Source organism: Hippocampus guttulatus, chromosome 21 (assembly GCF_054856545.1).
Source record: "Hippocampus guttulatus isolate MCC_2025c chromosome 21, RoL_Hgut_1.0, whole genome shotgun sequence".
NCBI classification, from domain to species: Eukaryota; Metazoa; Chordata; class Actinopteri; order Syngnathiformes; family Syngnathidae; genus Hippocampus; species Hippocampus guttulatus.
The window spans coordinates 6,397,996-6,425,032 of NC_141281.1; the positions used below are offsets into that span (position 1 = coordinate 6,397,996).

The window sequence follows — 27,037 nt, forward strand, 5'->3', positions numbered from 1 at the left end:
ACATTTTTCAAAGCTCAGCATGGTTATCAATAGTCTTTCATTTTAGCTGTAGTGAGTTTTTATTTGGTTATCTTCGGGCAGTAGGCAGTTATTTAATAGTAACTTTGCAGCAGAGCGAGCACAATAAGACCACAGACGACTTCGCTTATATCTCAGCACTTTTAATAGTTACTCAGAGAGGCACAAATATAATTTACAGGGCTACCGTCTCTACGCGTGCTCCTACAAAGTGACTTTCTGTTCCGTCCAGTGACGGCCACCAGGCGTCGGGCAGGACGAAAATAAGCAGCTTCTTCACTTCTCAGAACACACAAACACGCACGCACACAGGTCGACGCACACACGCGTACACGCACACAAACAACTATGCCGCTTGCCTCATAGAGCCGAGGCTTCCCCCCCTCTTTTTCCCTCCTTAGTGAAACTGCAATGTGTGTCCATATATTTTTTGTGTGTGTGTGTGTCTTCAAGCCTTCATGACACCTTTGAGGTAGATAACATTCACCAGTCACCTCCCAGTTCCCACCGAGTTGTGAAACAACACCTCCAGCACCCCGGTCAACTCTTTTGCACCATCTTTTGTTCAAGGTAATAAGATTACATTTTAGTGCCACTGAGCACAGCAACAGAATTAAAATCAAAAATAAACTTGAATAAGATGATTTTGGTTTTAATTTCTCAAAACTAGACAATGTTTATAGTGTAACGTCTTTGTGAGGCTAAAAATGACAAAGAAAGACTGTAACAGTGTGATGCAGCTTTTTCCCATGGACCTTGCTTGCTTCAAAAGTTTGTTGCTGTATTCAGAAGGTTGCCTTTCAGGTGGGTTGAAGAAAAAATAAATAAAAGCTGTACTGTAAAATGGAGCTGTCTTCATTATACATACTTCTTCAAACTGCCACTTTTGATAAAAAATCAACAGACACGCAAAGTAACAGAAGTTCAGTTCACGTAAGATAAAAAAAACTACGGCTGCTCAACCATACGACAATTGAACAAAACACAACAAAACACAAAAATATATGAACATGACCACTGGACTCACAAGTTGGACATTTTCGAGCAAAGACGTGCAGGAAAATCCAACTTTTATCACTTAAAAAAAAATACTGCGAATTGAAAGAAATTGCGGAGCGACAAATGCCATGGGGAAATTTTAGTTTTGAAACTTTAAACGGTCATGATTTCTGAGTCACATCTATGAAAGAAATTGTTGATTTTTATGAGTTGATAATCATATTTTGGGGGTAGGCGTAACATTAAGACTTCCACAGTTTCCTTTTAAATTATTTTGGCACTTTCTCTTCTTATCTATGGATCTAAACCATTCAGCGAATTCAGTCTGGTGCACAAAGCTGTGTGTGTATGTGTGTGTGTGTGTGTGTGTGTGTGTGTGTGTGTGTGTGTGTGTGTGTGTGTGTGTGTGTGTGTAAAACGGTAAATAGTGTGGTTTTGACGTGCCCTAGCCACAACGCAAACTTGTAAGATTCTGGTTAGTGCAAAAGTCTGTCAGTGTAAGATGCGAGTTGTGCTTTTGTTGACTCTTTCAATGCAGCAAAGGCCAATGATGATGTCACCCAATAAAAGGAGTAGATGATAAACGTAAATACATTTTTGGCCATTCATAGCTGAGGATGTTTGCGTGTGTGTGTGTGTGTGTGTGATAAACAAGCCGAGAAAAACCTGCAAAGGGTGGGCTTCTCCAATCACACAACTGCGGCACAACAACTCCCCACGACGTTTCACTTCACCGAGCACACAAAACTCTCTTGGGCCACCAAAGCGTAAAAGAGACTACGAGGTGCAACATCACAGTCAACGCCGAGCGTTGACAACATAACAACAACGAGGGGAAATAAGGTGAACAAACAAAATAACCTCGTCACGAGTCGAATGAAAAATATAAAGTGTCTATGCTCTATTTTTTGTTGCTGTTTTTTTTGTAGCGCGGCCTCGCGTGGGCCCGCCTCGCTCGCTCACGAGCCCGCGACATCTGTCCTCCTTTCCCAAGCAACTGCTGACTAAGCCATCAATCACTCATGATTGCGCCAACCCATCTTAATAGGAACCCAATTAAGTGCTCTCCCTTTCAAAATAAATGCCTGATATCCAAGGCGATGGCCCATAATATGCAGATGGGGTGGGAGGTGATTGTTGTTTTTTGTTTTTGCCCCACCCCTCCCCTCTAAGAGTAGATTGTAATAACTTCCCGCCCGCCGCCTCGGACAAGCAGGACTCGGTTCAGACCCTCCAGCAAAACCTCGAGGAATTCCATATCTGAGAGGAAGGAAGTGAAGCAGCATTTAACGTTTTAGATAACACGATAAATCAAACAATCATGGTAACACAACATTTCTACGGAATGTTCCAATTTCTAATATTTGAGCAGCATATGCTCATCAAAAGCGGCTCGCAATACTAAAATATTGCTTTGGCGCAATCTGGTGGTATCCATAGGCGATGCCAAACCTCTTTGGGGAGGCCAATTTGGTCAGCGAGTAATTGACATCGACCCAAAGAGGTTTGTGGCCTAAGCATAAAACAGCAAGTCGGTGAGTTTTTAGTCATTAATCGAGGCCAGCCTAGCACAAGCTAGGCCCTGCTACAATTTGACGTGACTTAAAAAATAATCATTTTTAGGAAGACGAAAAGGTACACATAAAAGGATACAGTTCTCGTCTCCTCCCCGGTTCTTGGGTGGTCCCGGCATGTTGAGCAGAACCAGGTGGGCTCCCTGGGACTTGTTGACCACCACTTCGTTCAGTTTGATGGCCGTGTGCATGCGGCGAACGTTGGTCTGGTTCCTGGGTTAACAAGACGAAGTCAGTAGAGCGCTTTTACACAGTCACCGGTCAAACGTTCATAAAATACGAATCAAAGACGACGCACAAAAGGTTGACAGTGTGAGACATAAAAGCGAATCACCAAGTACAGTTGTGGCCATTGGATTTAGCTTTGACTCGAATTTCATGTTTCACTCATTGGCTTTCATAGTGTTGTCATGAGCATTTAGAAATTGAGGAGTTCCTTAAAAACTAAAAGGTCTGAAAAAGGGGTCGGCATTGTAAATGCTGACTTTTGTCACATTTAATTACAATTTAAAATAAAATAAAAATAAATTGATAATGCACATCGAATTATTCTTTGTCAAATCAGCAAAATTAGTCATCACGGTGGCCAAAAACCTTTGGCCTCAACTGTATCAGTGAAGCTTGGCTTCACATGCACAAGCACACAACAAGTCCGAGTGTCGATGTCAACGCTTGTCTTGACGCTGAATGATGCCAACACACACCTCGAAACCAAATCGCATGAAAAGGATGACGCTTGTTCACAAAATTCAGCTTTCCAGATAAAGACTCGCATTTGACATTTGTTTTTTCCTCCTCAGAGTTCATTTCAATGCCCGTCCGACTCCCAATTTTACATTTACTCCACTAAATGGCAGATGGAAAGCACAATTTTGCTCACGGTCATATTAGATGCAAGTTAATTGAGGTATACTCATGCACATGCGCACAACACCAACACACACATGCACGGAAGGAAACTGATTAAAGTGGCACACACGCATGCGGTCTCGGGGCCAACAGAATGCAACTTACAAGCTCCCCCACTCTCTAGAAGGAGAAAAATGGGACAAAACAAAGACAGCCTTTAGATGCATCTAAAATCAGCCCTGCTACTGGCCACGCAAGCTTCAAAAGTCGCACATGGCTGGCCCGTCTGATGTCCAGGGAGCCGTGGAAAAGAAAAGGTGTTGCTCTTTTTGGGAGACAGTAGTGTGAGGACTTAATGATGATAGACAAGGAGTTAGTCCTCATGAGTGGGCTGAGGGGGCTAGCCGTGCACTCAGACTGAAACGGCCGTTAAGGCACACACATGCGTGCACGCTCACCCGTGCAGCTTGAATGCTCATGCCGTGCAATCTTGTCTCTTTTTTTTTTTTAATCATCTTTTTGTTGGTCTGTTCTTTTTTTGGCGTCTAGTACAGAAGCATCTCAAAAGTTGAACGCCCCTAAGAGTGTCAAATTCAGCCAAAATCTTGAGGGAAAAGGTATACAACACCTCTATGTATGACATCACACAAGACTGTGTTCTCTTTGTCGGAAATAAATAAAAATGGCTAAAAATCTTCCCATGAAACGTCTGCTGTATTTGAGGGCTCATCAGCTAAAGGCTTAAACTTACGGCTTCATGTTGAAGAGGTCTCGCATGGCCACGTTGGAGTTGCACTCGCGGTTGCGGTTCCGCTCTGTGAAAAGCTTGTCCTTGGTCCAGGTCATGTGAACCCGATCGGGGACGGCTTCGGACTTGTCGTTCATGGAGGCGCGGGAGGCCGTGTTTCGGTCATGGATCAGTTGGGCCTGGTGGAAACAGACGTGGCTTCAAGACACAACGCCGAGGGTTGGCACACAGGAAGTCCGGCAGTAAAGAAACGAGAATCGAGGATACTTGCAATGTGTAGCACAAAGAGAGAAAGAAAAATCAATGTGCGAGAGTCATGAAAATTTCATGAAAGAACGCCGGGAAGATGGGATGATTGCCCGAAATTCAGAGAAGGAGCAAACACAAAATGTACTGAAGGGATACAAAACAGAGGAGGAGGACATGGAAACGCATGACACATGACACAGACCACCATACAATATAAAAGAAACAACGAAAGATAATGGACCACATTCCCCGCTATTGATCCAAATGATTTCTTGATAGTCCTCCTCCCCAAAATTTATGACGTTCACGACAACATTGCACCGACACCTATATTGCATCATAATGACTGTGGGTCAGTCAGAAGTGCAGGAGGGGGCGGGGTAAAACGGGGCGGTGCCTGTGTATGACCAAAATGGACAGTATTGTCGGCTCGAGTGGAGGTTAGACCAACCAGTTAGCTAATTGAGAGAAATAAAGGAGCACAAATTAACCTGAGATGGTGTAAGCTCCATTTCAGAGGAAAAGGAGTGAGGTCAGTTTTTGGGAACAATACTGTCCAGTCTTTCGTCAGGGGTATTTGGGGTTAGATTTGAATGTAGGTTGGATATCAGATGGTCTCGGGCGGCATTCTTGGGAGCGTGACAGGTTGGTATTCACAAAGCACCACAGAGCTCTTGTATTGAACGGCGCCATTATGATTTAGTACATCCGTTTTGACGGAAAGTACTCTTGTGGCATTGTCGACACACAGGCTGTGCTCACTGGCCGCACGGTAGCCCATAGATGACACTTTGTGAAACCGGGCCACTAAGGGGACAGTGGGGCGCACAAAGCAAATGGACTACCTCATCCTCCTGCGTGTCCTCCGTTGGAGAGGACTGCCGGCTGAGGCTTGCGCCCTCGGCAGCACCTTGGTTCTTCCTCCGGATTGAGTTACGTGATTCGTCAGTGATACTCTGAATCTGAGTCGTGCGCCATAGACCCCCGAAAGGTGATTGCAGATAAAAAGCAAATGGGACCAACTGTCAAAAAGTGCCACGGACTTTGACGACGGATGGTAAAGTTGAGACCTTAGTTTGATTTGTAACTGATTGTCGAGCTCATCTGAGCTGATGTAATGTGATGTGGTGATGCTGGATGTGTGCCACTTATCAATGTGGAGCAAAAAAAAAAAAACATATCATCAAAGAGCCCTATTCGGTCAGTTAGGAAACTGTCAATGGAGTTTAAAAAAAAAAAAAAGAGGGATGGTGGTACCTCTCTCTCCCTCTCAGTCTTGGATAGCTGCATCTGTTTCAGCATCTGAGACCTCTGCTCCATCACGAGAGTCTTCTCATAGGTGAAGGCCGAGATGTCATTATCATGCTGCACGCAGAAGAAGGTTCGGTTTAATGGCCGATTTCTACGAGCGCAACCTCGCCACGGGTTCTCTTCGACCGCTTTTGCAGAACCATCGTGTTGCGTCACAATTCACGGAAACATGACACACGGGTCTTACCATTTCCACCACTTCCACCTCTGCGTTGAGCCGCAGGTGATAAAGGAACGTTTGGAGATCTTTTTTCATCTGTATGCTGTTGTCATCCATCTGGGCCACGGTGAAAATGCGCATCTTGCACTTTCTCCACACCTGAAGGACAGTTGTAGAAATATTTGTAATAGATGACCTTTATTTATTGTATATTGCATCTCCGTCTACTTTCCAAGCCTACAAAGCGAAAGAGAAAGTGGCACGCGTCATAACCTACTTTGTGCTGTCGTAGCAGGAAAGGCAGCAGCATCAACAGGCCTCCGTCGTGAACCACCCACCACACGTCGATGGTTCCCTCGCCGAGGCGGTCTTGATTGGTGGGGAAGCTGTCCACGTTCTTCGCGACAAGCAAGGCCTGGTGCGCGGACGTGGTCTCCCGCACCGTCTCTGGGAAGACACGGAACGGGGTGAAAGCAATGACGGGAGCCTTCTCAACCGTGATGAAGAAGCAGCATTCCATTATTTGGTGGGCATCGTCCCATTTGGCTCTGCATGTGTCATTCAGAGTGGCACGTGAGCCGTACTCCAAATAATTGATTTGCATTGGAGCTTTGCCATCTTCGCCGTCTGCCTTGTACCTATGAAATTCCTCCACGACTGCGGGTCATTGGACTGCTTCCAGTTTCCCGGCCAGGCCATTAGGACCGTGTTATGCTTCATGCCGCCCAACCCGGCTGACTGGATTAGATGGGAGACCCCGTCTCGGAGGTTGGAGGAAACGACAACATGGCAGAAACCCTTGGTCCGCTCTGCCGTCATGGAAGACTTGATGTTCTGGAGGGAATTACAGCGAAAACCACATGAAATATCCGTACGCCGTGTGATGCTTTCTCCTCTTTCGCGGTTGTCTCCTGTCATACCTGCTCGGCCTTTTTTGCTTCGGCTTCCTTTGTGAGAAAGGTCCCCTCCAATACATTTCCCACGATGGTGAGGCCTTTCCCGGCCTTCAGCTGAGAGGTGAACGACAGCAGGCGCGGATGCTTCACCACTTGGTCTGAGTCCAGATTCAACAGCACCAAACACTGAGGCCTGGATTTATGGAAAGAGGAAAGGAATCACTTTTTGCTGACTTGCAGATTTCTTTCGTTTGGTCCATCAGTCACACGGTTTCACGGATGCCACAATGTTACATCGATGCTGACTCAGGCTATGCTGTACCTCCAGTTCTTGGTGTGCGGGGGAGCCTCCTCTAAACGAATTAGGGCGAAACGGGCGGCGTTTAGCGAAAGGCCGCGGATGCCGTCGCCCCACTCCTTTTCTGCCCTGCACAGAAGTAACGGAATACAATCCAATGCAATACTCTGTGTAAATGGTGCCAGGCGTTTTCTCACTTGAAAGGCATTTCAGTGCACATTAAAATTGGAGGACATCACCAGTTATTCTCACCCTCTGTATTCAATGTATTTGTAGATGCAGCCGGCGATGACCATGGCAACAATGGCATAATACCAGGACGAAATGAACATGAGAGCCAGGCACAAGCTCATTCCCAGAAAAGAGAGAGCCCTGTTGGGGAAAAAAAACAAACAAAAAAAACAATTAACAACTCTCATCCGCTAATTTCAAAAGCCATCTATTTATAGAACGGTGCCATGCTTTTGCCTCATTGGTGGAGGAACAAATAAACCCTTTTCGGAATGGACAGCTGATGGCTTAAACCCGGAGCAAAGTGATGACATTCTCAGGACACAGGGGGGAATTTTCCGCAGGCTTTGCTGTGGAATTAATCTTAATGGGGATGAGTTTGCGTCCGGGTGTGAATGAAAAGCGAAACGGATCATCAGGAACATACAGCAGTTGCCTTCATAATAAATCACTCACCAGTGGTAATATTTGAAGCGCGGCCTCCAGTTTGGGGTTCGCAGTAAAGTCTGAACGGCGCACGCCAGGTTGACAAACAGGTAGCACATTAGGAAAAACCTGCATGAGGAGAACGGATCCCAAGATTCATTCATATGGATTGCCATCTCATGACCTCGCGCGTCGAGGCTCAAGAAGCGGGGAATTGAAAAGGAGGCAGCGAGACACCCACATGGAGAGGATCGGCGCCACGGCATCCAAAGAAGCGATGAGTATTCCAATCTCGCAGATGCCGGCGGTCAGTAGGAGAGCCCAGGTCGGCTCTCCGTTGGCCTTTCCGTGACCAAATACCTAAAACGGGGCATGGCGAAAGTGTCGAAGGCGAAGGGATTGCTTGCGCCGCCTGCCCACGGGTCGGTGTCTTACCTGTAAGAAAGGTACGATGCCGTCTCGTGCGATGGCTTGCAGCAGGCGTGGGGCGCCGGTTAAACTCTGGAGCCCCGCGCCACAGCAAGAGAAGAAGGAGCCAATGACAATGACCCAAGGTGAAGGCCACGACAGCGTGCCAATCACAAGGTTGCCCTTGACGGAGTCGCCAAACCTAGCAAAACAAAAACAAAACAAGGAATGCGTCGCTGCATAACGTGTTGGAATGGCATGTCGGCAGCACTCCAAATACCAGGAGACAATTTGAACTCTCAGGGAAAGAATGCTCTCTCTCTTCACTCCATCTTTGTTGTATCAGTCTTTCTCTTTTCATCGATACAAAATGCTGAATTTGAAGCACTCTCGTAAGTCTTCTGAAAAGCTCAAAAGACTCACGAGCGCTGGGATTGAATTCTCATGAACAATAAAGCATCGTGTGCTGAACGAAAGGAATGAAGAAATGTGAACCGGTTGGTTAAATAAATGACTCGAATCAGCCGATTTTGAAACGTGCGCAGGATGTGTGTGCGCGTGCGTGTGTTTCAAGTCTTACTTGTCTCGAAGTAAAACGCCCTCAATGCAGGCACCAAAGAGCACCACACAGGTGAAATCTGAGGCAAACTGTTCAGGAGAATACGCTGTCCATAACGTTGTCGTTTGATTAGAATTTTTTTTTTCTCATTCGGGCTTGATTTGTGCCACCACAAAAGTGTTCCAGGGTTCGCTGCTATTTACACAGATTGCACTTCATGCTTCCACCGAGTTACACTTACACAGTGTGATGTGTGACAGCGTTTCTAAGCGCTCACAGACTCCAACTATACAAGTCACTTCAACATACAGGAGCCAAGACAATAACAGTCAAGTGCGAGTCCAAAATGAACAATCTCCCTATTTTCACGGATGTTTAAAAAAGTACTGTGCGTTGCATTACGTTACGCAAGCGTGGTCGATGGAGTCAACGGAACAATGAAGTAAGAATTATGTGTTCACCGGCATAACTGATTATCGGTCTGATGAACTCTAGTCTCATAGTACGAATATTAAAAGGATACATATGATGGAGGTGGTAAAGATAGCCAGGATGGTTCCAACTGGGATGGACCTTTGGGCATCTCGCAAATCGCCCGATCGATTAGAACCGGCCATGATACCTGAGAGGTCACAAAAACAAAAACATCTTCGTAAAAACATGAGGCCCACTGCTGAACAACCTGTGGGTGTTTGGTTGGTAGCGCTCTCACCGGTGACAGAGGGGAAGTAGATCCCGACAAGCAGCGTGAAGAAGGAAGCAATGTCATTGACGACATAGGGCAGGTAGATGTCCTGCGTGGGATCGCTTCCCCCAACCGATGACAACTTCTTGTTTTCAACCAACATGCCCAGCGGCCCATATACCGACCACATATTTTCTGAAATGGTCAGCGAAAGAGGAATTCAGAAAGAAAGGCCTTTTTGAAACCTTCATTTTGTAACTGTAATGACCGTACAGTCAAAACATTCAGATAAACAAATAAGTGTTTGTTCTTTGAAATAACAATGAAAATAAGGGTTAAAAAAAAAAGCAGAGCACATGCAGTGAAAGAGAAATGATGACCGCATGGTCAACCGGGATTCACGAAAACACCCTCCAAATACAAACGACCAACATTTTCACACACCACTCAAATCAAGCAAGCGCAGGTTGCGTTCACACCTGAAATAACCCCGCTGGTAAGTCCCGGGATGCCTTGAATCTGGGTCACGTTGTTGTTGAGGAAATACTCGTTGCAGGTGGCATTGAAATCCGGGCCCTTGCAGAACTGCTTCCACAGCTGCGTGGTGGCAGTCACATTACCCACGATGTCCATCTTAAGACACTTGTCGAAATTGTGGTTCTGCAGTGTGCGGTTTCCCAACATGCAGACGCTATGTCAAGAAAGAAGAGAGAGCGAGAGTCCGTCACGCTACTTGCATGTTAACACAACCGCTTAGATCTGCGGACTGCAGATGGACACTTGACTCACGGGAAGTCGGGCGGCTCAAAGATGGTCTTGATGACGCCGGCGTAGATGGCGAGGATGGAGAGAATGACACAGGCCAGGAAGACCAGGGCAAGTTTGTTGACATATTTGACTCCCACAAAGACAACCACGGACATCAGCGTCAGGCAGCACGTGCCGTAGACGCGCATGTTATTCAGGAGAGCGTCGCCTTGGTCCTCCTTCTTTTCCGCCACAAAGATGGCCGCCTTCGGCACAATGTAGGTCTGAACGGGAAGTGGAGGCATATTTGTGACTCAACACCGCGGTCAAAAACGACGCTGGCCACGTGGCGTGTTTCCTCACCAATAGAATCTCAATAGTACCCAGGATGTACATGGAGCCCGCAAAAGTCGTACCCAGGTAGAAACAGAGACCGACAGCTCCACCAAATTCGGGGCCAAGGGATCTAGAAATCATATAGTAGGAACCTCCCGCTATGGGGGACAAAAAGTTGACGTTGGGAAAACGTTTCAAATGAGTGACCATGAATGAATGAGTCGGTATCATACCTGGCACGACGCCGTTTGTGGCAATTGCACTCATGGAGATGGCTGTCAGCATGGTCTGGAAGGAGAACCCGGGAACAAAAGCTCACGTTTGGTCTTTTGTCCTGATGGACGAATTGTGGACTTTCCATCAAAAACAACATTTAGCTGTCACCTTGAAAGTGTCACTACTTTTTTTTCCATGCTGACATAATTACATAATACACAGAGTTGGAGTCTTTGGGTGGCTTAAGCTATCATTTCGCCTGTTAAAATGCATCTTGAAAGGCTTACGCGCTAAGTCTCTTGGATTGGTAATGCACACAAGCTTTTCCCGTGAAATCAGTCATTGTGTAGCTGCAAAACGCTCGTCAGAAAATCACCCGAGAGCCTCGCAATGAGAGGAAGGACAGGGCACGAGATAACAGAGACATGGAGCTGAAATTAACTTAAACAATAACACATCAAGAGGGAGGGGGGGGCGGGGGCGGACACGTGAAGGTGAGGTCATGGAAAAGAGAAAAAAAAAGGAGAAAGAGAGATAGAGAGAGCAGCGAGGACCTGAGCAGTGCCCGTGACTATCCGTGACCAAGATAAACCTCCGGCTCTTCGAAGACCATCCGGTTTAAAACGGCAGACAGGCTGGAGTAAAGCCAATTACCCGTTAATTTTACCGTTCACTTCCTCCTAAATCCCAAGCCATACAACTTGACTTGCACTCTACCAGGAACGCCTGACTTAAGATACCACGAAGAAAAGCAGGCAAAGCTTGGTATATTTGCTTCACTTGAACAAAGCAACCATGACTCTCCTCTAAGCTAAATACAGTCAATTCTTCCACAACTTTTTGCTCTTGCCCCCTCCCCCCTCTCCGAAGGCTATTTATTTGGACTACACTGCGCAAACTATGACCTACGAGCACACGGACCGGGTAAACAATCCAGAGCATATGGTCCATGTCATCAAAATGAACATTAATCTATTTGACTAAGATCAGCCTTCTTATTACATAATGGCAACGAACCTTTCAAGCGCATGCGGCCGAGCCGTGGGAGTCGAGTGTCACGTCCGACATTTAAACCTCATCAGAGTCCACGAAATCTGTTGTGAGCGACTCTTTCACATCATCGATATATTGCACACATTTTTTTTGGTATGACGAAATAAGAAGATTGTATTTCCAATCGGTTGTATTTCAAATGCAATTCGTAAGCCGGTCGTGGCAAAGTGTGAATGCGATGGTCACGATGTGACAGGGAGCATGTCTTCGGGAAGGAGACGCAAAGCGTTTTGCTGAGATTGCGCCCGAGGTTTCTGCATGTACTTTCCCCGATTAATCGGAGGTAATCCATTGTCTGACGCGGGATTGGGAAAGAGTGCACATCGCAGCATTTCTGACACTTTGCAGATGGTTGGGGATTATGTGTTGAGTGTGGGGAGTGGAACGGTTTGTCCTTCATTAAGGCAGACAGACAGAGGGAAACACACACACACACACACACACACACATTTATATAATCCTGCTCGTGACTGCTCTAAATCTCTTGATAAAAAACAAATGTTAAGAGTGGGGCCATATGACGAGTCTTGCGAGTGCAAATGACATGAGTTGAAAAGTTCTCGATCGATGACGGGCTGTCACGCGATTGTTAGGTGCCATCTTGGTCTCTTAAAGAACAGCAGCTATAAGAAATCTGGGGCGGGAATTTGGGGCCTTCTCTTCCAGCTCTGATGCACCAATGCTGCACAAATGCAAAACACGTTTTGGTCGAATACTCACACAAGAGCAGCACAAGCCGACGATCGCCAGGGACTCTAAGATGCCGGCCGTGCCGACGATCCAGGTAAGGCGTAGAAAAAGGATGACTCCCAGAATGTTCTGGAGGCAGGGGAGATAGACGCCCATAAAAGTTCCCATTTGAGGACTCTAGAAGGAGGGAAAGTAAGCCTTGTCAAATAAATGCAAGCATCGAAAGCAGGTAGTGGAAGAGATTGCGAAATTATACCCGGTCATTACAACAAATTTTGTGTTGACAAAAAAAACAAAAAAAAATGTACACACGCAGGCTTATGCTGACTCAGTAATAAACTCCAGACCAGACTGTTTATAGACGATGACCGCCGTCTCATGAGCGAAAGAAACAACAGGGTCACGGGTCAAAGAGGGAACGTGCATTCCCCCCAGATCAATAAGACATTACCAGTCATGGGTTGCGTTATGCTCCGAAAGTCGAGAAAATACACAATCATCACTCGCCTTACCCACCGAAGATTCAAACATTGCACAGAGAGCTTAGGAAACAATTTTGAAGTCACCTTGACGGCTTTCTTTTTGGAGCCCTCGTCGTCATCGGCCTCCTCGTGTTCCTGGGCTCCCTGCGTGAGATTTGTGTAGTTTGCCAGTTTATCGAGAAGCGATGACACCATGGGGTTGCTGTCCATCTCCTCCTGCAATTGGAAGAAAGCTAAGAATCAAGGTGAATTTATTTGAAAATAAAACAGCTCAAGACAGGACGTCGCTCAGAACAAATGAAACTGATAAAACCCAATCCTTGACAAATATCAAAAACAAGTGCAAACCTTTTGGCAAACAGCAGCATGACCTGATCAGGCTTACGGAGGGTTTATGAAGTGAAGGTTATGCCTTCCAATTAAATCAATACAAAGTCCAGCGATCACCAACCAGCAAGGTTAGCCAGAAGGCAGAGCAACGCACCTGGCAGCGCCTCAGCTGGATCGAGATTTCAAGGTAAATAAGCTCATTCATATTTACATTGCTTAACGAGGAGAAAATTTAATTCGAGTCCAAGAATATGACTTCTTTGTATCAGTGGAAGCTTTGCCTTGTTCTGACTAGAAAGAGAAGCTGCAGATGAGAGAAGAAGCAGATTTTCGAAAGATGTGATGTTGCTTTTGTTTCTTATACGATGTGTTCAGCTGGAAATGGGGCCAGAGGTGGCGACGGCGAACATTGTTGACTGACCACCTAAGTGTGACTATGAAACGCTGATCTTGTGACCGAGAACTACCTTAGAAAAATTGAAACTTTTTTTGAAGTGGATTGTCTCACCAAAACACATAAACATAATCTGTTTCCCTTGTAAGGCCGCTATAAAACTTGCTTCTGCCGGGCAAACTTACATTGTTTTATGTATGAGGCCCAAATATGTACGCTTACCTCAAAAAGTGCCATGTTGGTGCCATCGTAACTGCTGCTCTTGTCGTTGTCTGTGTTGTTGATGAAGGGACTGTTTTCCTTTGGGACGCCGTCACCTGTCCAAACGCAAAACAGTTTTTGTTTAGGCGCACTGGTGTCAAACATGAGGCCCGGGGGCCAAATCCGGCCCTCCACGCAGGCACAGGGCGAACATGCAAACTCCACACACGAAAAAAAAATCCGGAATTTTACTGCGCGCCAGGACACAAAGTGTGACATGTCTTAAAACGTTTCAGTTACTGTTCGGCAGGCGCTGCTTTTCCATGTTTCACCTTTTTCACTCTGTCAGCATTGCATTATTTGGTAATCGATCAAAATGTATTCATAGATTCAGCTTACATCTCCATCATATATACAGCAGGGAAAAGTCCATGATTCTTCCCATCCCTAAATGGTACGCCAAAGCATGTGTGGTGCTACACTGGGGCTAGGAGGGGCAATAGCTCCATCAGAAATCTGTCTAACCCACTTCAGAAACTCAGAATGCTGCTCAAATTTGTCATTCAGCTATTCAGTAAGCCAAAAATGGCGCTGGGCAATAGGCACTCGGGTTGGGGACACTGTGCACCAGTGCTGGCTGCGTTCCAAAACTAATGACAGCGGAGTGCACTCTACCACTCGGAACATACCCATTCTCAGAGAATTTCCAAAAGCACCATAGGTTAAGAGTAAGTTAGCTTCCAGTCCATCTCAGCAATGAAAAACCAAAGAGGAAAAAAACACGTTCCCCTCAAAATCCCAGAGGAGTAAAAACGAAGAGGGCAATTGGAAAAATGAGCTCGGTCCAACTCCTGAAGGAGCATCAGCCGCGGCTCGTGAGTGCGGAGACTTCAAAATAGTGTGCAACAAGCATTCCCAGTGGAACGCAGCCAGGTGGTCCGTACGATGTGTTTCATCAAAATTGAGCCATAAAAATGAATATACAGGAAGACCGATTGTTATATGCGATAGCTTGAACTTTCTCCTTCAGTTTTGTATGAATGATGACATCTCTGATTAAAAGAGGCACCGAATAGCTTGGGCTAGGAACAGAATCCATTAGCTCAGTGCTTTCTGATCGGTACAGGTTTGACATCAGGTAGCGGGAACATTGAAGATCCGCTAATGGTTAGGTCAGCTTCTCTGGTCACTGTGGTAATAAATGACCGGGCATCCTATTTATATCGGCTAAGCTGTGCACTGTGATGATGCCTAAGCTGCCTAACGCTGTCAGAGTTAGCTCATGGCGCACTCTACAAACATAGGCGAGTGACGATACATTCAGCATGCTGGAGAGATGACAACTCCCAGATGTCAAGAATCAAAAATCACTCCCAACAAAATTACATTTATTGGAGGATTTAGACTCGGCCTTTGTGTCAGCATCATCTGCATTTTTTGTTAAATTAGTACAAAAAAAACAAGCCTAAAGTTGTGTGTAAGTAAAAAAATATATATCATCAACCATATGTAGTACTGCAGTATATATTGTAGAGTATTTGTCAATGACAAATGTTGCAGTCATTGTCAGTCTCGAAGCTATTAACAAGAATCATGAAACCAAATGCACACAGTCAATTCCAAAATGATTTGACAAATTATTCCAAGAAGAAAAGAGACAATCAACTTATCAATATATCACTCACTTATCTCGCTAAAATATAATCATGTTCAGTCAATAAAAAAATGCAGAATAATTGAAAAAGTATTCAAGTCAATAAAAAAAATGCAGAATAATTGAAAAAGTATTCAACTCACCCCTCCGACGAGAGCCTCCCCTGTTCTCCATTTTGAGGAGCAGGGCTTAAAAAGGTTCACGAGAGGAGGGGTTCTAATAGTGCTCCCAACGGAACTCCAGTAATAGGCGTCCAAAGTATGGCGATATTGTTTTGTGAAGTGCAGAAGGCAGGAATGCTGCCTGTGCTGTGTGGATAATGTGAGGATCAGCTATTTCTGTGACTGGGTATGTGCGTGTGTGTGAAAAGTGGCCCGTGATGACGATGTCAGCGACAGCCATGGCTCACAAAGCAGCCGTTACCCTCCCACCGAGACCGGCGTGCACGCGCGCCCTCACGCACGCTCACGCGCATGCTTTCTCTCAATCACGCTCAACTACTCACATTAACACTCGAGTGCGTGTGTGTGAACGCACAAACTGAGTGGGAGGAGCAAAGACAGGAAAGCGGAAGGCTTGAGAAAAGCAAGAGTGTCAGGACAGGAAGGGATGGATGGAGACATGCGTTAAACCGAAGGGATGATTGTTTCCTGGATCAGCTGTGAAGAAAATTCATCAATCAACTGCATTCCCATTTGCCTCGATTGCGTCAAGACTTCAATGACTCAATTATTAGTGAGTTTCTAGTGAGTTTTATTCTGAAGCTATTAAAGCATGCGTTTGAAAATTTAAAATTAAATAGTTCCTTCCAAACACAGATGCTGACAGGAAGTCGTCGGCCTGCTCAATGACCCGACTTTTGTTTGAGCTGCTCATTAATCTTTCTGTCTAAGAGCATGTGAAGTGGACTCAAATCACTTAACCAGATTAGGCTAATCCTGAACTTTTTATAAAACACAGAAGCCACACCGGGGCTACGACACAGAGCAAGGCCTGGCTTTGAGCCACAGACTCGCAGAGTGTGGGCTTGCGCTCGAGGCTTCTGGCCACGAGCGACCTATCAGTCAGGTGAGTGTGTTGCACCATGCTGGGGCACACTGGCTTGTTTTCAAGGTGAGACACTGAGTCATGACTCCATGGCCTTCTACAAAGAGCACAGCTTGAAACGTTTGTGCTCTGTGAGCGCTCATCACTGAGCATTGGGAAAGCATGCGATGGCATACCCAGTAATGCATACCTTTGTGTTTCAATGATAATGAACTCACCCTTAACCAAATTCACAAACTAAAATGTCCACTAACTCACCAGCCTGAGTGACCGACCGGTGAACATCTGCTGAGGAATCATTAGATGTGTCAAGGCTTGAGCTCTGGTCAATCAAATCACTCTGTAAGAAGGATTTAATCGTATACAGCTCCATGCGGTTTGGTGTCAGATGGCTGCAATTTCAGCGCGGCTAAGTGCAATGCATGCGTTTGGACGTTCCACTTCATGGTATCCTCGGCCCTTAAACCCTAAAGCAAATAACAGTCTGTTATGTAACACATGAATCAGTGTACGGGTGTCTCTGCAGGCGTTTGGGTTCAGTAGACCTCAGATAGGGCGACAGTGATTTTGAACTCCAAGACTCATGTGACTACATTCATGCGATAGCAGCTAATTACTTGGATTATAAATGTCTGTATTGTGCTCATCCAAGATGATTACGCAATAAAGCCCAAACACAAGCATTTTTATCACCTTGACTCTTTTTTTTTTAAACAGTCATTGCCCTGATACTGGCCTGCCTATAAAATGAAAAGAATATCCACAGCAAGTACAATTGCATTTAGTTTGTTGTTACAGCTGGTTGCACTTGAACATTTTTATGTTTAATATTAAGCACAAGTCAGTTGATTTCATTGATACCATTTTACTTGGCTGATTCTGAATCGATAAACACATTGTATTAAAACAATTGTTAAATCGCTTGACGCCGGCAGAACAAAAAAATCCCCCGCCAGGCAGTCATTGTGCAGACTTGCCATAGCTCGTCGCCTGCAGGCCCAGCTTTGTGCCGGGGGCTACGGCTGGCTCAGGGAAGAGGGCTCGAGAAAATCGATGCTTGCCGGACGGTCCATTGCCACCGGATGAGACTGTCACGGTATTGTGCATTAATGCATATAAGCCATTTATAAGCAATTTATAAGCCATTTACCAGGAATGGGACATTGTGATTTTCTAGGAATTCTATTTAAGAACTAGTATCAGAAAATGTAAACACAGGCAAAAAAATAAAAATTGTGATAACCATTACAAATTACAGTCTACACGCCCTAAAAGAGTAATTCGGGACATCCTGGCGTCCAAATGAAGATAAAACTCCAGTGACAATCGAACTGAATTCAAATGAATGTTTTATTTTTGCAAAGTAGTTCTTGACAGACTGATCTGAATTGTAGTCTTGAGCCTAAAATACAGAGGTAAAGGGAGGAATTCGAAGCTGAGTGTGTGTGAGTCTTATCACACAGACCACATTGACAGAAGGGAGCTGGTGGAAGGGGGAGGGGGTGAATCTGTGAAATGGAAACAGGAAGTAGAAGTCAGATAGAGCTGAACATTTTGACTTATGGAATTTTTTTTCTCCACGCTGAGACCAAAAGTTTGCATTTTTCATATCTGTGACTGGTCAGATAGATGCAAACAATAAGAAGAATTCAAGTCATTCCAGTCAGTATTTCAAACAGCTGTATGCACAGAATTGTCTTTGAAATGACTCGTCCAAAAAGATGATGAGGACTGAGATATTGCCAAGAGCATCAGAGTAAACTCCACTAGCAGCTGAACAATCGCCTGATGTTGGCTCCAAGGACAGGAAAGCAAGAGGGGGAGAAAAAGCACAAATATTGTTAAACACCACCAGATTTGATGAGCGAATAAGCAGGAAATTGATGTCGAGGGCAGATGGACCAATTGGCCAGCGGTACTGTGTTGAGTGTGTCCGGTTTGCATGATACGAATGAAATCACTGTTCGCTCTTTAAAGATGTGAGACGCTTATGGGTTAAAAACGAGGCTCACATATTTGCGCAAAGCGATCTTATCTGTGAAGCAGCATTTTTTTTTTCAACGAGGCTTTATGAGGATAAGAAAGGGGCATGTGTCTCACCTCCCCCTACACAGCCAACAGGAAGGCAGCCAGCAGAATAATCAATAGCAGAAACTGCTATTTAACAACCATTCCGCTCTTCACTCGTACTCATGAGGCAACAACATGCTTTCAGACCCTCCCTTGGATCTTACTCAAATCTGATTTAACTGCATATCAACCAAGACTTTTACAGTACAGCATCTGAGGGGGGAAAAAAAACGGATATATCATTATTATTCATTCATTCATCTTCCGAACCGCTTCATCCTCACTAGGGTCGCGGGGGCGCTGGAGCCTATCCCAGCTGTCTTCGGGCAGTAGGCGGGGGACACCCCGAATTGGTAGCCAGCCAATCGCAGGGCACACAGAGACGAACAACCATGCACACCCTCACTCACACCTCGGGACAATTTAGAGTGATCAATCAGCCTGCCATGCATGTTTCTGGAATGTGGGAGGAAACCGGAGTACCCGGAGAAAACCCACGCAGGCCCGGGGAGAACATGCAAACTGCACACAGGGAGGCCGGAGCTGGAATGGAACCCGGTACCTCTGCACTGTGAAGCCGACGTGCTAACCACTGGACTAGCGGGCCGCCTATCATTATTATTTTGATAAATATTATATTTGAGCATGATTCCACTTGTGTAGGGGCCTTATTATCCAACATATCCGGTATTCTTTAAACAGCGACACAAAATACATGTGGAAGCTGACCACATTCAGCGGTGCTTGAGTTTCAGTCAATAATCTTTCGGATAGCTTGCTTTCTCTCGGTTTTGTTGCCTGTGCCTTGGGTATACGCGAAAGGAAAACTCAATTAGACAGCAGCTCTGCCCCGTCTGGTCACAATAAAACACAGCTCTCTAACCTGGAGCCTGTAAAAATCCCGACCAGCTGGAAGGCTTATTGCGGCATCACAGTGAATACAGCTTGATAGACGACAATCAGTGTTGCACTCTGAGTGTTATGCAGCCGTTGGCTGTACCGATTCAAAAGCAAAAGAATTGCTACGGACGTTTCTCGGTGTCTAATTTGAGTCTAGGTTTGCAAATGTGCATGCGTATCTTTTGTCTTGAACTCGACGGCACCGTAATGTGATTGTGTTATGCCTGAACCAAGGCGTCGTGCAAAGGTTTTGATAAATTGTTTGCATAGCCTGAGATTCAGATGAGCAAAGTTCTCAATCCCATGGGAGACGGATTGAGGAGTTTTTCTTGGAACTGTAGTATGGTGAGACATGCGTAGAGAAAGAGAGCTGAAAATGAAGGCTTATAGAAGAAAAGATAGAGGCCAAAGACAATCTGCCAAAGAACTTGCTAGCGGGAACCAAAACGAGGAAATGATGCCAAAGAATGTCTTTTCAAAACACTTATCAACGCACTTATGACCCAAGGAGTATTTCCCAACACCATAAACTTTTTTTGGGGCTGAGTAAATGCAGTGCGTGTAAAAAAAAAAGCTTTAACCATGGCTATGACGTCAACCGGCAAACCAAAATGACACATTTGCCTTGACGTAATGACTACTCCTCATCCATCCCAAAGATGCAAAAACTATCCGCTCTCACCTGCGGCGTCCTCGTTCTCCCTGGACTCATCGTTCTCATCGCCATCGTCCTCTTCGATCCTCTCTCTTGCCTTTCCTGAGCTGTCCTTCACGGGGACCACGGTGAAATTTGTGGGCATTTTACACCATGTGCTTCCCTCTCAATGTCTCCCTGTTTGCCACCGCCTTATCTGCGTCTCTGCCTCTTGCCGTTTTTGCTGGTCCGCTCCCTTCAGCCGTCCAGCTGTTTTCACTTTTACCTTTGCTCTTTTTTTTTCCTTTCAAAGGTTTTTTTCTTCCAGATTCACTCAACTTTAGTATTTCCAGGGTCTTCAAAAGTTTTGTGTCTTATCGCTAGGAGACTACTCTGTGCTGTGAAATCCACAACCCCGTTATCCAAATAAGGAAGACCAGATTGACCCGCCCCTATAGGGGGCAGTAACTGAGCACACAGACAAACACACACACACACACACACACACACACACACACACACACTTACACGCACATTGACAAAAATGAATCGCATGTGTGCTTGTGTGCATGGGAGCACGTCTGTGATGTCTTTTCTGCGCCTGAGGCAGTTCGCCAGCAATGTCAGCTTTTGTTCAAAGAGAGCAGGAAGGACTTCCTGCAAGCACGCCACAGGGGGAGATTTCCTTCTCAAGGACACGCACTTCCTATGCTGTGTTATTTGACTCCATATGCATTTCAACGGCGGGCGGGGCAAATCCGCAAAAGCACACGTTAAAGTTGTACATTATTTGGCGACCACTTAATGCATCCGTCTATTTCCTGTGCCGCTTACGCACGAGGAAGCCTAGCCCATCTGACGACATGCAGACTACACCCTCAATCCCAGGGTGATTATGAGGCATTCATTTCGAGGCAGTCAATCCCACACCAGTTGCCTAAAAGTCAGCTATGACAACTGCGACACAGCCAACGGCCTGCTAGCGACTACCAGTAATGAAATCACTGATACCAGATGGGAAAGTCGTCATGTTGACATGTTTGTGGCCAGTTGCAATGACGTCCTCATTGTTTTGCTCTCTCACAAAGGGTTTAAACCATTCAACGTGTTTGTTTCGACTCATGACAAACTGCTTCCTCTTCGGTCTTCCGTCCTAATCAGTGTTCCTCTTTGACGCATTACCAAGAGGGTGGCGAGTGCCACGCAGATTTTTTTCGGGTGTATCCTGTCCATTACCGCTGCACTTGGCCCGAATTCAAGCAGAGTGTGAAAAGTGAGAGGTTTTGTCCTGTTTGGTAGAGTGGAGATGGGGTTGCAGTTGAGTAATGACAGAGCGCTCCAGTATTTCACATGTAGTGACCGTGTACTTTGGTTTTATCATGATTACCGGTAATCTTTGCCAAAGGGGCCCAGTGAAGGAGATTTGTTAAATATTATTGCTTGACAGACATTCCCCTATTATTGCGTGTAGATATACTTTGACTGCCATCTTTTTTTTTAATTGCAGCAGAATGCAGTTAAAATGTAAATTGTGTTTTAGAAAAATGGAAACTCCGGAGGAGATCACATTTAGAAACAGAAGCTACAGTCGACTGCAAGCTCCCTGCCCCCCAATCCGGGATGAACAAAATAGATGTTGATGGATGGATGTGTTCCAGGAATACCAGCCATTCGTCTCTCTGCAGAGACTTGCATCTTCTTTGGAAATGCAACCCTTTACCGTGACCATCAATGTGCCAATGCCTTATAAAGCAGTGGAGCTCAGGCCTTTCTGTTCAGATTTTATTGACTTGACGCAATGCAAAAATAGTTTTGTGACAAGCCAAGTTTTTAAGGTCATTAAAGTCACACCATCAATACGACACTGTGACTGGAGTGAGTGCCCTGACACTTGGGCTCCTATCCTGGCAAACTGTCACACGCCACACAGTTTAGCTGGCTGTTACTCTGTCGCCCTCTTGTGGACACTCATGGAAATACGGCAACATGCAGCGTCACCAGGCCAATAGAAACTGTATCATTTGTGGACTGGCGAGCCCACAGCGCATGTCTGTAAACCCGACATACACTTGAAGATAGAAAAAAAGTTGAATCCATCATTGACTGACTTACACGGAATGCCACCAGCCACTTCTCTCTCAGTCTGTCAGAGTTTCCAAAACCCAGACGGGGAAAAGGTGACTGAGCCTTTTTGTCCCCTCGCAGCCTTAAAAAAAAAAAAATCCACGGCTAGCTGATTGCTCATGGAAAGAGAACTGGTCTACAAGCGTATAACAAGCCAAACAGACACTGCCATTCATCCACTTGCGATACAACCTGTTCAGATGGCTGTTTTCTGTGCGGTATTTAGCAGTGGTAAATTACATATCACCACAAAGTATTTAACAACTCGTTGAAAACTCATGTTTTTAAATGAGAGCCGACCACAGACGTCCTACAAACATTCATTTTCTGGACCACTTCTAAGTTTCACCTTTGGCGATTCATTCACGCGCAGAACACGATTCACGTCCCTACACATTTCTGACATTTGATACCCACTGACGAAACCGCCTAGGAACTCTTACTGCCCGCTACTTGCTATCGCAGTTATTAATAATTTCTCTTCACCATGCGGCAAACTGTACAAACTGTACAAAGCCTCAAAGCCATAATCACGTTTGCTATTATTAAGCCAATGTGTATATATGTACCTGCCTTTATAGCCTCTCTCTCCTTCTCTGTTGGTGGCACTATAATGAGATCCAGTAGTTGTATTGTGTGTGAGGATCGGTTACAACTTTGGCTGATGACAAATTTTTGCACTCCAATTACCATTTTTATACTGCCTGTCCAATAATTTTTCCAAGCAAATGTGACTTATGGCTGGGCAAATTTTACACGGTTCATCTGAACAAAGCAAGGCTGGGATTTTTTTGTGCACCGATGATCCTTTTTCGACATTGACCACATAAAGCATCAGATCCCCATTTTTGACTGTTCTTTGAAAATGTCCAATGGGGTGGGCGAACCCTCCTTGCCAACTTTTCATTGAAATAAAAACGACTGGAACATACACAACGTGCAGAAAAGGGAGGGCACACAAGAGCAGGAGCAGATAAAGTGGATGCCGGAGCCCAGTTGGTGTGCTGACTGATAGGCTCCAAATAAAGCAGAGGTCGGCACATGACACCGAAGGTGCGTGCCTTTTTAAATAGGAATACACACGCACGCATCCAAACGTAATGCGCATCTTAAATTGCATGCAGTTACATCACTCGCATATTCCAATAATGAGTGTGATCATATCGCACAACCACTTATTGACAAAGTGACTAATGCCTGTTGGATGAATTAATCTTCCCCAGCGACTCCAATAGGGATGGCAGGCATGCACAAGAGGGCAATGACATTCAGTGATGGTCCATAATCCAGAATGCTCATGAACTGAATTTAGCTCGTCATAACGCAGTGAGTCAACGGACAGGAGCTGACTTTAAATGAGAAGTGGGCTGCAGTCTTCTACCAATTGCTAAATTTATATCACGCCTGTCCATTTGTCATGATTTGTCACATCTGCACAGAATATACTGTAAATGTGTCGGTCTGAGTATTACAGCTGGCTACAGCAAAGGTTACAGGTAGAGCAAATTATTCAACTGTAACAGGAAATGTACAAAGGTTCAACTTCTTGCTCTGTAACAAGCTGGCTTGAAAACTCAGTCAATTCTTTTCCTCTATGGTTGAGTACAATTCCCCTTCACTGCCAGTATTGTCATTTCACTTGACTTCATCGTATCATCTGTTACTTATATCTTTGTAAAAACATCCATTGTGAAATGCTCTTGATGCACCAATAATTCGTTTGACAATATAACCCGTTGTGCTGAGAAATATAACAAAAGTGTTGAAAAGATTTTCTGATTGGCACATTTCATTTGAGGCAAGTGACAATGTCAACTCATTTATTGACAAGAAAGACAAAGGAACACCGCGACGCCCCCCCCCCTTTCAGGATAAGAGGTGTTGAAAATGGATGGATGGATGGACTATGGAACAGGAAAAAAATCTATTCTGAATGGTCTAAACACCTTCAAAAGGATAATCACTTGAGTAGCCACTATTCTTCTGTCAATAGCGCACTTGCATCAAACGTTCTCCTCAAAACCACTGCATCCTATTAACAACACTGGTTTGTCAATCTCCCCGTAGACTTTCTTTTGCAATCCTCATCACGAGTCAAAAAGATGTTTCACCTGTAATGAATGACCTGCGTTTATTGAGCCCTTCTCGTTTCGATGTTCTCTCAGCAGCCCCCGGCGGGGCACAGCACCTCGCATGACTGCAAGATTCAGTGGCGTGAAAATGAAACGGTGCAGAGCAAATCCCAAGAGGAACACATATTTTGGCTCTTATTATGATGGAACTTTGTTTGTCTAAGACGGTGGATGCCGGCGTGAGCGCATTACACTTGTGAGGCCATTTTCTTTTCCTGTCTGAAAGATATAGAGACAAAGCATTTGGCCTTCAAATAATACATGTATCATACTGGCTGAGGCGGCATATTGGATCCAGTCACAAAGGTACTGTAAAGCCTGAGTGGTTCTACACCAGGTCTGATTAGCGTCGAAAACCTAAGAAAAGCCCCGTGGCAACTACATTAAGGTCACATTATTGCATTGACTTGACAGACCATCCAACGAAACTCATTTGACCAATCAAAAATATGATTTGGGCAGAGGCATCCAGGGCATACTGCCAGTAAACAGATTAAAATACATTCAAAATGAGATTATTTTTGAAGTGACTGAGTGAAATACATGACCAGCACAGACATCTTCCTAATAGGAAGGGAATTTGATCTAGAACGAAATTCTATACATTTTTTAATTTAATTTAGCCAATGAGGCAAAACACTGGCACCACTTGTCTGAGCACTTTTGTCCTGTTGCAAACAGATTTCACTGCATACATACAACTGGAGCTCTGATGTCAATGTAATGTCAATACAGTACTAATAAAAGGAACTACTATAACTAATCATTTGTTTCTACACCAGGAAGTCAGCAAAGAAATCCATCTCCACTGTGACTAATACCAACAGTCTAGAAACAAAATGCTTGTTTTCCTTCACCATCCAGTTCTGCATTTTAGATGACTCCTGTAGCTCGATTGTGACTCGGCACATATTCCAGCATGCTTTGCAGCGGTCATGGTAAATGGTCGTGAGTTACTCTTTCTTTTGATGGTGACAGTTAAAGCTTGAACGCTGGCTCAAGTGGGGACGGTGTGTGGAGTGACTGGGCTGAGTTGCGGCCGATTGCAGCTCTTGAAGGAATGTTATCATCTTTTATTTAAATAAAAGGGCGTTACAATACATTCGCTGGGGGGGAAAACAACTTTAATTTGGAAGACACCATTATTATAGAGGATATTCTGGGTCCACCTGAGTGGTAAGTGTGAGTGGTAAGTGAACAGTATTTAAGGGTTAAGCGCATTTTAAGTTTTACTCATTTTTTCTTTCATTTTTGGATCTCGTGTTGGGAAGAAAAAAACAGGTGCAGTTAGTTACGTGTTTAGATATAGCTAAAACGGACGCAAACACAATTTAGAATTGTTATTCACTCGTTTGATTGTTTGTTTGGATAAAGTTGCCTTAACGTCACCACTTTAACATAAGTACATGTGCAGATATTTGTTTTGCGGCTCAGACCTCCAAAATAACGGAACTCTGTTTAAGCGCCGCGTCATGACACTTTTCATCCCACAGTGCAAAAAGATAAACCATGCACGAGTGAAAAGCACACGGCTAATCCAACAAGAGATAAGAAGTGGGGCACTGCACTGTAGCAACGGCCCGGCTGACTCACCGTATTTGTTGGGTTCCCTGTTGTACTCCAGAATGGGCACCGCGGCGTTGGGGTCTTGCGGTTTGAACAGCGCGTCCTCTTCCAACTCAGGTTCCTCATCCCGGCCATCGCCGCCGGTCAATCGCCCCGATTGGGCTTTAACCGAGCCCGGGTGCTCGGCGATCTCCCCCCCGTCAACCGGGACGACCACGAACCTGTCGCCCATGTAGCTCCCCTTCTTTTGTCGCTTTGTTCGGAATCCCAAACTGAGGCGACGAGGTGAGCGACCGACGCGTGCAGTAACAACAGTGAACAAGTAACTCACACTCAACAGTTGATCAGAGGGTATGATGATAGTGAGCACGTGCACGCCTCCAACATTCCGTCATTGGACGCGAGCGCTGTCAATCAACCAGCCACCCCAAGTTTTGCGAACCGCCCACATTCAGTTTCGTCGTGACGTCACACGCCCAGCTGCGAGCGACCCTTGCTTTCACAAAATGCCAAAAAGAAATTACAAATACAAAAGAGAGACGCCATTACAGAACGCCTCATGTTCCCCAGACCCGAATCCTCTCAAGCACCTCTGGGACCATCATCTATGCATGCATCCACTGCTGCTGCATCGCACAAAGGACAGCAGCCGCCTGACTGACTTGACTGACTGATCCACGTCTGGGGAGAGGTCCCCAAGGAGGCCATCTGCCACCTCTTCAGGAGTAAGTCCAGACATTGTCTGGACTGTGTAGTTTTGATATGAAGAAACTAGTCCGTTTATGTACTTGAAAGTAGTTTTACTCCAGCAGCACCAAGAACGTGTTACAGGTTTATTCGTGTAGCAAATCCACCATAGCGCTCCCGCGACACCTGGTGGACGGGTGGTATGACAGCAGGTTAGAATGGCTGTGGAGTAGGGACATTACCAAAACAATAATAAACAGATCTACAGACTGCATACAGGCACACTGATGCAAACAGTGCCACAAAATATCAAATTTGCTGCTTTTATTTATTTGTTTTTAAGAGCGTCAGAGAACAGAAGAG

The 27,037-nt window shown here is 45.3% G+C and overlaps 1 protein-coding gene across 8 annotated transcripts; it reads right to left on the minus strand.

Annotated features, from left to right (window-relative positions):
* Nucleotides 1-145: 145 nt before the first annotated feature.
* Nucleotides 146-26,291, minus strand: slc12a7b (solute carrier family 12 member 7b). Of its 8 annotated transcripts, none has more exons than XM_086101705.1 (26): nt 26,015-26,291; nt 13,882-13,976; nt 13,020-13,151; nt 12,484-12,630; nt 10,728-10,782; nt 10,522-10,652; nt 10,201-10,442; nt 9,891-10,102; nt 9,439-9,606; nt 9,250-9,348; nt 8,748-8,805; nt 8,195-8,369; nt 8,001-8,119; nt 7,790-7,888; nt 7,355-7,474; nt 7,127-7,231; nt 6,829-6,997; nt 6,547-6,742; nt 6,186-6,355; nt 5,936-6,067; nt 5,695-5,802; nt 5,283-5,399; nt 4,192-4,367; nt 3,606-3,620; nt 2,671-2,804; nt 146-2,277 (listed from the first exon to the last, which is right to left on the minus strand). In XM_086101705.1, exons 1-26 carry the CDS (start codon nt 26,217-26,219, stop codon nt 2,186-2,188), a joined length of 3,471 nt encoding a protein of 1,156 aa, XP_085957831.1. In that variant the 5' UTR covers nt 26,220-26,291; the 3' UTR covers nt 146-2,185. The 8 variants fall into 8 exon arrangements, with proteins under 8 accessions (XP_085957831.1, XP_085957834.1, XP_085957837.1 ...); XM_086101708.1 differs by lacking the exon at nt 26,015-26,291 and adding an exon at nt 20,214-20,571; XM_086101711.1 differs by lacking the exon at nt 26,015-26,291 and adding an exon at nt 15,658-15,896.
* Nucleotides 26,292-27,037: the final 746 nt, after the last annotated feature.

Bases quoted from the DNA above. Each gene is read 5' to 3' on its own strand.
- slc12a7b (XM_086101705.1), bottom strand. From the start codon at position 26,219: ATGGGCGACAGGTTCGTGGTCGTCCCGGTTGACGGGGGGGAGATCGCC. The intron at 9,607-9,890 runs GTGTGAACGCAA...TGACCATTTCAG, and splicing joins TACCAGCGGGGTTATTTCAG to AAAATATGTGGTCGGTATAT. The intron at 7,889-8,000 runs GTGGGTGTCTCG...CTCCTCATGCAG, and splicing joins GTGGCGCCGATCCTCTCCAT to GTTTTTCCTAATGTGCTACC.